Genomic DNA, 13439 nt, shown 5'->3' on the forward strand with positions numbered 1-13439 from the left:
ACCATAACTTAAAAGATAGACTACTTACCTTGAAACTGATGACTAATTTTTCCTCATAGGATTACATTGACACTTTTTCTCCCAAAAAGTTTCTTAGTGTTAACTTTTGAAAACTACAGATAATCCTTAAAAATCAGCCGAATAACCAAAATGAATTTTCTCAACTGTTTTCAGGAAATTACCCAGGTATCCAGCACTGAGTAAGAAAAAGTACTGATAACCTAACTTAACTGCTAAGTGAATGTCCTCCCTTAGGATAACATTGGTGATTCTATGTGAAAAAGTTTTGAAGTGTCAACTTTTGAAATGCAATAATATTCTTTAAAAATCGTACCTTTAACCAGAACTCATTTACTCACCTGTTCTCAGGAATTGTCCCAGAGCTGAATCTAGGATCCAGTCCTCTGTTAGCAAAAGTAATCTGAAAACTAATTAACTGCATTTTACTTAAAAAGCCCATTCAATTGAAAGCTGGGCGGTGATCTATGTACTGAAGAATCTTTCAGGATGGGGTCCTGATTTAATAAGACAAAGGCCCACTTACATCACTACCCATCCCCAAGGTTAATACACAACTACCTTTGACAGCTCTTTATTGAAGGAGAATACCTACCTTCTCACTAGGAGTAGAAAATAGATTGAGGGACCCACTGATCCTGAAATATATTTTCTAAAACAATAACTATTCAAACCTATTCAATGACCTAGGGAAACACATGGCAGTCATCAGAGAAAGAAGAGCATTCCTGATACCCACTCGTTGGAAGTCAGAGCCCTCAGCATTACCTGGAAACAGGAGAAATCACCTAGAACAACCACTAGGCCACTATGATGTAGAATTCATTACTGCCGAGTGGCCTACATCATGTTTGACCCTCAAACAGTTCTGTGTTTTAGCCAACTGCTTTTTCATTTTTTTTGTACAGTTGCAAACATCGGGAATGAAAATTATCATTTGAAGTTTCAGAGACCCCCCACCACATTCTGTCTATTCATCCAAGCACCCACACTGTGCGCAAACACCATCCGCAGTCCCTTAGACGTACCTTATGCATTCATCTTCTAAAGTGTGTGTGTGTGTGTGTGTGTGTGTGTGTGTGTGTGTGTGTGTGTGTGTGTGTGTGTGTGTGTGTGTGTGTGTGTGTGTGTGTGTGTGTGTGTGTGTGTGTGTGTGTGTGTGTGTGTGTGTGTGTGTGTGTGTGTGTGTGTGTGTGTGTGTGTGTGTGTGTGTGTGTGTGTGTGTGTGTGTGTGTGTGTGTGTGTGTGTGTGTGTGTGTGTGTGTGTGTGTGTGTGTGTGTGTGTGTGTGTGTGTGTGTGAGAGAGAGAGAGAGAGAGACGATAAACAACTGTTCAATTTTCATTTCATTTATAATTTTTTAATGTGCTTTCTAATTACCAGGGCAGCAAAGAATATCATCCCTGGCGTAATGCACAGGTTAATTTAATTACTTTTTGCGTTTCACCATAACAAAGATAGTGGCTGTTACTTGAGTAGGGTTTCACACTCTTAAGCCAACAACCCAATTTCTCACATATGCTATACTGTAGCCCTGGGATCCATCTCTCTTATTAAGTACCAAAAGAACCAAACTAGCATTTCTGCTGCATTAGATTAAAATTGGAGGAGGAGTTCACCATGCTTCAGGAGGTCCGATCCGTCTCCCCACCAAGTGTGAAGAGACCTGGACCAACAGAAGCCACCATGCATCAAAACCCAGAGTACCAGACCCCTAGCAGGATCCAAAGCTTGTTTGCAGTTCCATCCGGACTCCATCCCCAAAATGACTGACCAGCCTACAAGGGACATCCACATCACAGAGGCCAGCACCAAGAGTGGCCCAGTTATCCTCTTTTGCCCCCCCCCCCCCTCTGCAGATCTATCTGAGAAACATGAGTGCCTTTGTCTCACTGGCCCAGCTGACAAAAGCCCTCTGATCCAAAGTTCGGGTGCAGTGGTTGTTGGTCCAGGACCTCCCAATCAGGGGCTCAGTTTGTGAGGGTCCTGGTAGACAGGCGGCAGAGTCTGTTGTTGTGGCCCAGCTGTCCTGTTTTCCCTGCCAGCTACTATTCCAAAATGAGAACTATGAGTGCCTTTGATGCACAGGCCCAGCCAACCAAAATCCTCTTTACCCGAGCTTCCTGGCCTGGGTCCACGACAACTTACTATGCACCCCCTGCTCCCAGGTCCCTTACAGACTGATAAACTTGAACTGCTGGTGGTATTTTGGTCCTTGCCCCCCCTAGCACCTGAAGTCCTAAAGGTGACCCTCCGTAATACCTTTCCTGTACAAATCTATAACGTCTAAAGTACTTATCTAATCCCAGAGATCTTCGTGTATAAAGTTCTATAAAACTCTGTGTTTGTTTTCGTCTTGAGTTTCTTCTCAAGTGTGTTTCATTTATTGAATGTGTGTTCAAGAAATGCTTAACACTACCCTCTGATAAGCCTAAACTGCTCACCCACACTACCACAACATAGTTTGAGATAAATAATTTAAGCTCTTTAAGCCAGTAAGGGTCATGCAACATTTTAACTAATGGCATCACCACCAAGTCAGGGTGCCATGCCAAAATGTGTAAGACGTCCTGTTTTGAAGAGGCTAGAAAAATATGTTCCCTTTACTGCAAGATAGACCACAGTACTGTACATGCAGATGAGCTAATAACCTTTGACCGATATTAGGTCCATTACTAGGAACTGTCCTGCTCTGGTGGGGGAGTCAGTGGGAAAAGGCTGTTTCTCTGGTCTGGGGTGTGTGGCACCCCGCCCTTTGACATGGAGTTATGTTCATGGTTCTTTGAGGGCAGTTGTACAAAAGTATTTTTAGTACATTACTTGCTATTTTTGGGTGTGATGCACCAGAAGCGCTTTTTTACATTACTATCCTGCCTAAATTACAACATGCTGAAACTTTTTTTTTTCTGACGTCCGTACTGATTTGGTGATCTTAAATCGACTGTTTGTTTATATATGACAGTAGGAAAACAGAGTTTATAATCCTAGACTGCTGATTTTGAGCTAGCTTGGACAACATATAACCTCTCCAAGCTGGGCTAGGGGCATCCCCCTCTCGAGCTCTGCCCACTCATTTGCATGTCTGCTCCTATATTTGGTCAGTAATAATCATAACTGCGGACAGCACATTGAGGCTTCTTAGAGCAGAATGAAGAATGAGATATGAATGAAATTGTTGAGGGAGAGGGCAAACTGTAGTGCATTACATATGAGGCTTTCAACCCCAAAGTCACAGTGCAATTCTGGATGGTTTTAAATTTTATCATCATTATTATTGCTTCCCCTTTTAGGTCTCACGCCTAGCGTTGCACTGCGCAGCATTGCTCGTGCAGCGCGAGACCTCTTGTAAGGGGGTTCTGAAAGCTGCTCACAATCTCGTGCGTGTGAGCATGCTTTTGCCGCCCGCCATTGGCTTTAGCGTTTTTTTTTTTTAAACGGCACAGGATTGGGCAAAGACGGGCGCATGTCCCGCCTTTGCAACGCCCATTCCCGTCCGTGTCTAGCATGCGCAGCATGGCGCGTTCGCCTCACTGCTGAGCTCCCTCCCCCCCGGTCCTCTGTGGTGCGCATGCACCACTGGTTTTAAACTGAAGCGTTTCCCACAAGGTAAATAATTAAAGGATTTGCTTTCTCCAACAGCACACACACATACCGGTGTTTGATATAGATTTGATCACTTCACGTCCCTTTGATAATCCAGAACGGTCTTCTGCAATTATTTTCATTGCCAAGCCGAGCGCGGATAAGAGGCTGAGAACATGCTTGCTCCGCATACTCCCCATGAAACTCCATTATCCTTGGTTTATTTGTTGCGCTAGATCCTTGAAACCAGTAGCATTCTCCAGATCACTGAACTTTTAGTAAGCTAAAATGCCTGGCCTACTCCTAATCTGAAAATGTCCCAGCACCGCTGCCCTCTTTCTTTCCCTTTGGAATCCCAGATGCTTTGTGACTTTAAACATGCACAATGTGCAGTTCTCATGTGCTCGTGTACTCTGTACAATCCATGTATTCAAACGGAATGCACTCGGTTCTAGATTGTGAACCCATTTGACCTAGGTTCTCGACATTGTTTGGAACAAACCACTTCATGCATATGTATGAAGAAAGTGAGGGTGCGTAGTAATTAAAAGTGCGTGGCAGTGAAGTGTCCACATAGTCAGCAGCATTATAAGCGATAAAGTGAAGAGCCTTTAAGGGGCGCCTCGGTGGGCGGAGAGACAAGCTGCTGCTGCGTCCAAACTGTTTTTCAAGTGACGCAAAGGGCACACATTGTGTCAGCGGAGGAGGGGGCACGCGAGGGAGGAGACTCCACTTTCAACAAGTGACTCTTTCCAGAGAATGCGACTATTTGAATTTACTTTTAAAAGGGTTCATTGCCCCTCCGCCGGAGTCTCATTCCTGCGGGTCGGCGCCCTCCAAATCTAATAAGGATGGGGAAAGCGGTGAGTACTGTGTGTGTGTTTTTGATGTAATTTCTTCTAACTGTGAAAACGCGCTTTTGGTTTGGTTATTAAAAATGATGACACTTCTGAAATTAGCAAAGATTGGCTGCCGTCTGTTCAAATGACTGGGAGAGTTCTTCGATTTCGGTGGCACCGCTGGGTCGCAGGTTCAAATCTAGGTCGGTCGACTCAGCCTGTCATCCTGCCATCCTGCCGAGGCCGAATATATGTTTTCCCTAAAGTTGGTACTGAGCAAGGCCGATGTTTATAGTATATTGGTCTGTGGTGTGTGTCGTGTGTGTCCTGGTGGGATTGTGTTATTCCAGAACAACTACGAAGATATTTAGATAGGTTTTCAGTGTGAAAGCACATATTTTTTCTAACACTGCTTAGTTTCTCTTCCTGTTTATCAAGATAAACCATGCTCACAGGAGGCAGCAGCGCAAGCCAACACTAGCTGTTTATTTTAGCTGATAATAAATAGTTTTTATATAGTTCTTCATAGCACACATTTGTATGCGCTGTAAATAACGTGATGCCATCATCTCGGTTGATTGTGCTTCATTTGTCATCCTCAGAAGGAAGGAAGGCTGAAATGAATCGAATTTGTGACCTTCCAATTTACAGCAACTTTATAGTTGGGGTCTTCCATTTATCTTCACACCTTCCAGGAGAATGATTAATATAATGATGTGATCTTAAAATAGAATTTCTCAAAACTTATCCAAATTTAGAGAAACTGAACATTTTACAAAAAGCACTTTTTTGGCATGCCATTGCGATGTTGACCTGCTTTTCGAGTCATTAAGTTCGATTTGTGATTATTGGAATAACCCCAATGCTGTTATGGGAGACAAACATGGTCAGTTATGGCTCACAAAGTTTTGGGGTCCTGCCTCTTTCCACCATATTTACTACACATTGGAAGATTGTGCTGTTTTCCGCTATTTGTTTTGCAGTAGTGAGTGCTATTTTCAAGAAGCAAAAAATTAAAAATATGTATTGGCATAGCATTTAGGTCCTACTTTTGGGATCTTTTGGCTTTATCAATGGTTAAGTGATGCAGTACTGCATTACAGTTGCAGTGCGGCATGGCTAAAGAGTAGAAAAGAAAAAAAAACTAACACAGTTGGCCGCATGAGCATTCTTAAACAAGCATTTGCAATGCAATAGGTCTCGCATTTATGCGAGTTTAAGCTATTGGCATTGTAAATGACCATGCCTTTTATTTATGTTTTAAAAACAAAAACAAAAGGCATTGTTATTTACAATGTCAAAAGCTCAAACTCGTTTAAATAAGATCCTTTGTTGCAAACATACTTCCCTCTACTGTAAAGCTTTATGGGTAAAGATTGTGCTATATAAAAATGCATAAATAAATTGCTCTCACTTTAAGTTGGCAGCAATCATACCAGAGGTTTGGCACTGGCAGCACACGCCGTTCCTAGTTGTTTATTTTTTTGCAGATTTATACAGTGCAGATGCGACCCTTAGGTATTGGAGCGCTTTACATGAGCACCAATTATGTTACACAAGGCCACCTTCATTTTTGGTAGGCATGGGTAGATTAAGTGATTTGCCCAGAACCACAGGATGCCGAGACGACACCAAGGATTAAACTTGGTTCCCCAGCTCCAAAGTCGGCAGCTCTGGCCATAAGGCAGCAAGGATATTGAGGCCAGCGCAGGAGGGGTGTGGGCCGCAGGCCATTCTCATTCTTCTTAGCTGCCTTCTGAGGGGTGTCTGCAGTATTTAGAATGATGTCTGTTCTTTTGTTATCTGTCCCGGGGCGCAGGCATCATCCTCCTCTGTGCATAAAAGGCAGTCATAGAAAGAGATAAATGCTTTTTTAAGCGTTGGCTGTCTCCGCTTCCTCTCAAGCCTCTTGCATGTGGGATTCTTAATATTTCTGTCACAGGGCAACTCTAGATTACAAGCATTTGCAATGCAATAGGTCTCACATTAATGATATATTAGCATTGCAAATAAAAGCCAAGAGCTCAAACTTTCAGTAATGCAAGACCTATTGCATTGCACATGCTTGTTTTCTGTAATGCATGCTCTGCATAAACCTACCATTTGCTTTCTTGTACTGTGATAGAAATGATGTAGCCAGGTGACCATTCTATTAAATGTTCTTAATATTACATGTTTATTACAAGACATCCATGGATAATTGTGTATAGAACAACATATATTTATTGTAATCCTGTCCTCCATAGAGTTGGCAGAAGGAGATAAATGCAGCTCTGTGACATTAGATGCTAATGAGAGCCGCCCAGATTCCCTTGCTGAAGAAAAATTTTCTTTTGAAGTCGATGACTTGCGAGTATGTTTGCCTGAATCTGCAGATGACATCCAGACAGCAGAAAAGGATGTAGAACCAGAGCTTCCACAGGATGAACCAGGTATAGAGGGTATGTAAACATTGTTGTTGCACAAGTCTGAGCCTTAACAATATTTATTTTTTGTGCAGCTCTTTCAGTGGCTGCCGCCTTATCCAGAATTCATGATTCTTGGAATGAATCGAGAGCACTGGAAGCTGTGTCCATCTGGTTCCAGAAGCCTTAGGCATGTGTTTGCTTAGAATAGTGTAATCTACTTTGTCCCAGCATGCACCAATAGTTGACCCATGCTGCTTTGAGTTTTCAGAAATGGTGCACATAACCTGTCCTGAACTAAGTCATTTTCACCATATTTATACTTCTTGATTAGATTTTAATTCAGTTTGTACACACCAGCTTGTAGTTTTCGATACTTTTTTGTAACTAACTTGTCGTCAAAACCTTCATGCTTAATGCTGCCCATGCAGTGCGGGACAGTTTACTTTGAGAATGAGGTATGACATTTAAAAATGATAAACTTACGAATGTAGCCAGCGTATTTTTTCCCCACTTTTTATTTTCCATTTTATCATGCAACCATACAAAGTACAACTTTAGGCATCGCAGTTTACCAGGCACAACAGGTGCATTACATTTGCATGCATGCAGAATCACCCTTCCAGCTCCTACCCAATTGGATTCGCCAGGCCCAGTATCTCATTGATGGTGACACTCCCATACATGCACTATCATGTACAGATGTAAGAGCAGCTGGACTATTCCCGGTAGTCTCCATCAGCACCGGGGCTAGAAGCTCCTGCAGCATTACCGCTTATTCAAAGCAGTCTTCTTCCTTTTTGTCATCTGTTCTACCCTCTCGCATTTGTCGTTCTTTGGCTAGTGTCCATTCTCCCATGTAAGCACTCCATTGTCCGTATGTGGGCCCCGTTGGCGATAGCCATCTAATCGTTTTCCATCTGTTTGCTAACACTATCCCCAGTAGTGCAAATCTATAGTGAATGTTAGTCTCACTAGGGCATGGTATTAGGTGCAGTAGACTGTGCCGGACAGTGTTTTCTATATGAATACCTGTCACCTCCCATAGCTGGCACCATAGTACGAGCACCAACCCCGTACATCCACAATTCATCTGGAGGAAATCAGCCCTCCACACCCACATCTAGGGCAAATGTCTGGTCTAGTTGATTACATTTTGTGCAGTCTCATTGGCGACGAATAAGCATGATGTAGGACATAAGAATGTGCCAGTTTAAAACGGGCATTACAAGATATAAATCTCACCAGCGCACACGCTTTACTCCAGTCTCCATCCTCCGGGCATCTGTTGGATCTCAGTTCCCGCCATGTTTTGCCATCAGTGTGATCTTGGATGCATCATAATTGAGTGCTGTACATAAATGACATATCGATCTCCGAGGAACGACCATGTCGAGCTGTATCTCCAATGTTCATGACTGGCCAGGTGTTTGTGGAAAGCCAGTGCAAATCTCGAAGGCTGTTTTGGTCAGCTTAGCGAACAGTAAAAACTGCCCGGGGTCTAACCCAAATGTCTCCTATGGCCATGTAAAGGTAATGCATCTCTACTCCGGATACATGTCCCCTAATGGTATGCAGCTGCTGTCTTTCCTTGCAGAGACTGACATCCTGCATAATGTTCAGAAAGGGTTATAGCCACCATATCTGTAAGTTTCTAGAGAATGGAGGTTTGTGCAATGTGGACTGAATTACTAGTTCCCAAGTCTGCGCCTACCGCTTCACCTCGTAGTGGCAGCCTTCATTTAGTTGAGCCCCCTCCTTGAGTCATTGCGGTAAATAACCCTGTGTCACAGCCAGCAACCTTTTTTCTCCATTGGGCCCATCTGTGCACCACTTATCAGCATGGTGGAGTTGTCGCTATATAGTATAGTTCCACGTCTGGTAAACCAAGGCCCCTTCTTCCATGTGTAGTTTCAGTACTTTTAGCCCAACTCTGCTTCACATACCTGCCATTATGAGTGCAATTAAGACACTAGTCTCTTAAATGTTTGTTTAGTCTATTGGGCATTGCGTGTTTTTAAGTGCATAGAGGCACCTGGTCAGAAAAAAACATCTTTGCTACTTCAGTGTCTACCTATAATGGACAATGGTAGTTTGTTCCAAAAGGCCACCAATGCCTTCAATTCAGTCAGCAGTCTGCCCATGTTATACTTGTACTATGTCTCAGCTGTATGTGCCAACTGTATGCCCATGTACCGAAAACTGTCCAGCTCGCACCATATACCTAGGTCAGGGTGGGGGTCCGAACCGTTTCTGGTCAGTGTTGTGATGGGGAAGGTTAAGGATTTGGCTGCTTTCACCTAGAATCCGACAGCCTCTCTGATTCTTGCAGTGCGGACATTAAAATTGTACACAAGCGTTGTTGGCGCAGAGGGACACTCTGTATCCCTTGTAGTATCGCCCACCGGTAGGCTGCCAGCGGCTCCATTGCAAGTGCAAATAAGAGGGGACTTAAGGGACACCCCACTTGTTTGCGATCTGTATCTCCCAACGGTCAGTGATGTATCTCCCAGACCGAACACTGGCTGTCGGAGTGAAGTACCACAAGCCTATCCAGGTTTGTGCTAAACCCCATACGTATTAAAACAGCCCACATAAAATCCCACCTGATCGTATCAGATGCCTTCCCGATATGAAGGGCAACAATCTACTTCTGGGAATCCTGTACAGAGTACTTGACATGGGTGAGTCTACGGATATTCATGAGGGTACTTCTGTTGGAGATCAATACACATCAATCTTTATGCACCAGTTATTCAATGACCCGAGTAGCTTATTACCTAGGATTTTGGAAAGGATTTTCACATCCAATTTAATAATGGAGAATAAGTAGACGGAGCAGATACTGTCTGGGTCTCTATCTGCTTTAAGGAACAGGACTAGTGCCTCTCTCAGACTGTTGAAGTACTCCCACGTCTCTCGCTTTGTGAAAGATTTCCAGCAATTTCTCCAAGAGCACCTCTGCATATGTGGCATAAAACAAAGGTAGGATCCCATTTGTGCCTGGTGTTTTGTATCTGGGCATGTCTTTTATGACCGCCAATATCCCCCCTTTAGTGAGTGCCAACTCTAGATCTTCCCTTTGTGAAGTCTCTTGCTGCGGTAAATCTAGACCTCCCAAAACCTATCTACTGCAATCGTATCACAGTACTTTCATCACTTATCCAGTATTGGGGTATCTTTCATAGATTCACATGCCTGAATCATTCCCCGTTACCGAGGCGGGAGTCCCATGGTAAATAATATAGCAGTGTCAAAGGTAAATAACAGTAGTAGGCCCTTAGGAAAAGGCCTGAGGCCCAAATCTTAGTAGCCTATCTACATCATTATGCTAAAAAGTCCAAAGTCTTTGTCCCAACCAATCAGCTAGCAGCACCTTCTAGAACCCTCTCTGCTGAGCCAGTTCTCCTCAGATTTTTACCGCACGTTGTGTGGAAGGGAGTCTCCCTGAGTGCTACTCAGTTTTTTCCTTCATGTCTGACAAGAAGTCCTTATTCAAACCTTGCAGGACATGCGACAAAAAAGAGTCCTTGTTGATGATCAACATAAGGACTGTATCTATTGCCTCTAACCCAAGCATGAGGCTAAAGATTGTAATATATATACGACCCTTCACTTCAAAAACTCTAAGGGAAAGGAAGGCTAGAGTCCTGCTGTTGCTCAAGTCTTCTTCAACTGAAGAGGATGATAGAGCTTCTACCTCCAGCAAGAGAGCAAGATCTCAGGACAGTTCGTCAAGTGAGGGGAGGAAACATGTTAAATCCTCACACTCCACTTCTAGTCCTTATCAGGAAGCTTCAGCTCTCAAGGACTCTAAGAAACAATCTATCAAAACTGTGAGTAAAAGCTGTTCTGTCTCTTCAGCTTTACCTTTGTCGACTATCTCTGTCACATCTTCAGCTCCATTGTCGACGGCGACAATTTCTACCACTTCTATTACATCTCCTATCCTGTCGACGAGCATTTCCATAGTCTAAAAAAACCGTCGTCGATGATCCGTCGACGAAAGCCTCATCGACTAAGCTGTCTAAGCACTCGTCGACGAAGTTACCGTCAAAGCTTCCGTCGTTGACGAAAACATCCACTGTGCCATCTACGAGTGTCCCGTCGACGAAGAGGTCAAGTCCGTCGACGTCGAGCCCGTCGACGATGGTCCCGTCGACGTCGAGGCTGTCGACGATAGTCCCGTCGACGTCGAGCCCGTCGACAATGGTCCCGGCGACGTCTAGCACATCGACGATGGTCCCCGCGACGCCGAGTCCGTCCACGATGGTCCCGGCGACGCCGAGTCCGTCCACGATGCATCCGTCGACGTCTGCCTCGTCGCCGATGATCCCGTCGACGAAGACTAAGATGAAAAGTCCATCGACGGTGAATGTATCTTCCTTACCCTCATCATCGACCATTCCATCTACAGGTGTAGAACCCGTTTCTGCTAAGTCTTTAGTGCTGGTGCACACTTTCTCAACGCCTATCTCTTCGAAAGGTTTCCAATTTAAATCTTTCCAGAGACAAGACTGTTCGTATATCTCACCACTTACTTCATCTCACCTCCTCGACACATATGTCCAAGGGGAGCATGGTGACTATGAGGATGATGACAATGAAGGACCTCTTGGAATAGCTTGTCATCCTTCAAAGCTGAACATTAAATGTCAAGAAGATGAGGAAGATGACGACTACACGGAACACTACTACCAGGAGGATATTGTTGTTCCTCACCACACAGGATACCAGAGGCATTCTCGGTCTTCAGAGACCAGCCATCTGCCTCCTACCCTCATTCAGGACTTACAGGCCCTGCTAGCTGATTATAGGCAGCGCTTCCCACCACAGCAAGTAATTCCACCACCCCAGACTGTGGTAGTGCCAGATCCTATACCTCAACCGGAGGCCCCAGCACCGCTGTCCTCAGGTGCAGAACCTCCTCAACGGCCTCAGCCTGTCCAGCCAGCTCGAACTCCGGACACTTCTTCGGATGAAGGTGAAGAGGGTGAGCTGAGGGAGAATCCTCACTTGGATCCGTGGGATTCTTATGTTATTCCCATGCCATCTCCACCAACTCCACAACCATCGGAGTCACCTCCAGAAGATATAGGTGGATTTCATAACCTCATGTAGCGATCTGCTACTAGGTTTCAGCTTCCAGTGACTGTGGAACAAACTGATTGTTTCCTCCACGATTTCAAAGAGGAAGTCAGGAAAGTTACCAGGGCAATTCCAATAATAGATTACATCTGGACTGAGGGCATCAAAATTATGAAGATTACTGCTACCGTGCCTGCAGTGCTGCCACAAATTGATAAAAAGTATCGTGCTTCGATTGACAGCCCATCCTGCCTCGTTGTTCACCCCAGGCCGGATTCGGTCATCTCATAGGCCGCCCAACAAAGGTCTAACAATCTGGCCACACCTATCACTACACCGCCGGACAAAGAGGGACGTCGTCTTGACCTCATTGGTAAAAAGTTCTCAACCATGGCTGCCGCCTCCATCAGGGCAGAGAATTCGTTGGCGATGATAGGACGTTATGATCGCCAAATGTGGTTGGACATGGCTGGTCTGATTGACCTTATCCCAGAGGACAAGTGGCAGGAGGCTAGAAAGATCTTGTTGGAGGGAGAGCGCGCAGCCTCAGAAACCATCGACTGCGCTCTGGATATAGTTAATACAAATTTCAGGCAATTGGCTGGTGCTGCAGTTCTCAGGCGCCAAGGTTGGTTAAAGGCTACCACCTTCAGACCAGAAGTCCAAACCAAGATATTAGACATGGCCTACGATGGCAAATCTTTGTTTGACAAACATATTGATGAAGCCCTCCAAGCAATCCAGACAAATACTGATCTTTGGGTTCCTTACAGTATAAACGGGGAACATTCAGAGGTGCTAGAGGGTGTGGATATTCCTCTAGGGGAGCTTACCATCAGCAAAGCAGACAATAGCCCCAATATCGGCAAAATTATCAGTCATCTTACCGCCAATCTAATACGACTGGTTTCTCTCGCCCAGGAGGCCGAAAACGCTCCCAACAATCAAGGGCGAGACTCTCATAGAAACAAGTGAGTTCAGCTGGGCGCCAATCACATTTCCTTCCCTTCCTGTGGGTGCAAAAATTTCTTTCTACCTAGATCAGTGTCAAAAAATTACCTCCGACCCCTGGGTGTTAGACCTCGTCAAGCATGGGCACACCCTAGAATTTGTTACCAAGCAACCAACAACTCCGCCCAAGGGGCCCCCTCCCCCTCGTCTTCACTTATTGTTCAAGGGAGCTAATTCAATGTTTCTCAAGTATGCTATAGAAAAGGTCCCGGTTCTTCAGAAACGGACAGGTTTCTACTCCCGTTTCTTCCTCATCAAAAAGAAATCAGGGGAATGGCGACCAATTCTGGACCTTCGCAGCCTCAACAGGTTCCTCAAAAAACAGGGTTTTCGTATGGTCACCCTGTCAGAGATTCTGAGCTGCCTGAACGAGGGAGATTTTATGGCTTCCCTAGACATGGAAGACACATACTTCCACATCCCAATATCTCTGATTCACTGTGGCTGGCACCCATTATCAGTTCAAAGTGCTCCCGTTTGCACTCAAAACGGCTCCA

The 13439-nt window shown here is 44.7% G+C and overlaps 1 protein-coding gene across 5 annotated transcripts in view; it reads left to right on the top strand.

Annotated features, from left to right (window-relative positions):
- The window catches only part of BPTF (bromodomain PHD finger transcription factor), a 1855127-nt gene that overhangs the window by 201387 nt on the left and 1640301 nt on the right, over nucleotides 1-13439 (top strand). For 4 of the 5 annotated variants that reach the window (XR_013598794.1, XM_078654332.1, XM_078654328.1 and 1 more), the window contains exon 5: nucleotides 6685-6879. Coding sequence is in view for 4 of the 5 variants with exons in the window: in XM_078654332.1 (XP_078510458.1) it covers nucleotides 6685-6879 (195 nt within the window). In the remaining variant the exon portion in view is untranslated. The remainder of the gene's footprint in view (nucleotides 1-6684; nucleotides 6880-13439) is intronic. The other variant, XM_078654329.1, reaches the window with a different exon arrangement.

The sequence above is a fragment of the Lissotriton helveticus genome, chromosome 7, assembly GCF_964261635.1.
Source record: "Lissotriton helveticus chromosome 7, aLisHel1.1, whole genome shotgun sequence".
Lineage (NCBI taxonomy): Eukaryota > Metazoa > Chordata > Amphibia > Caudata > Salamandridae > Lissotriton > Lissotriton helveticus.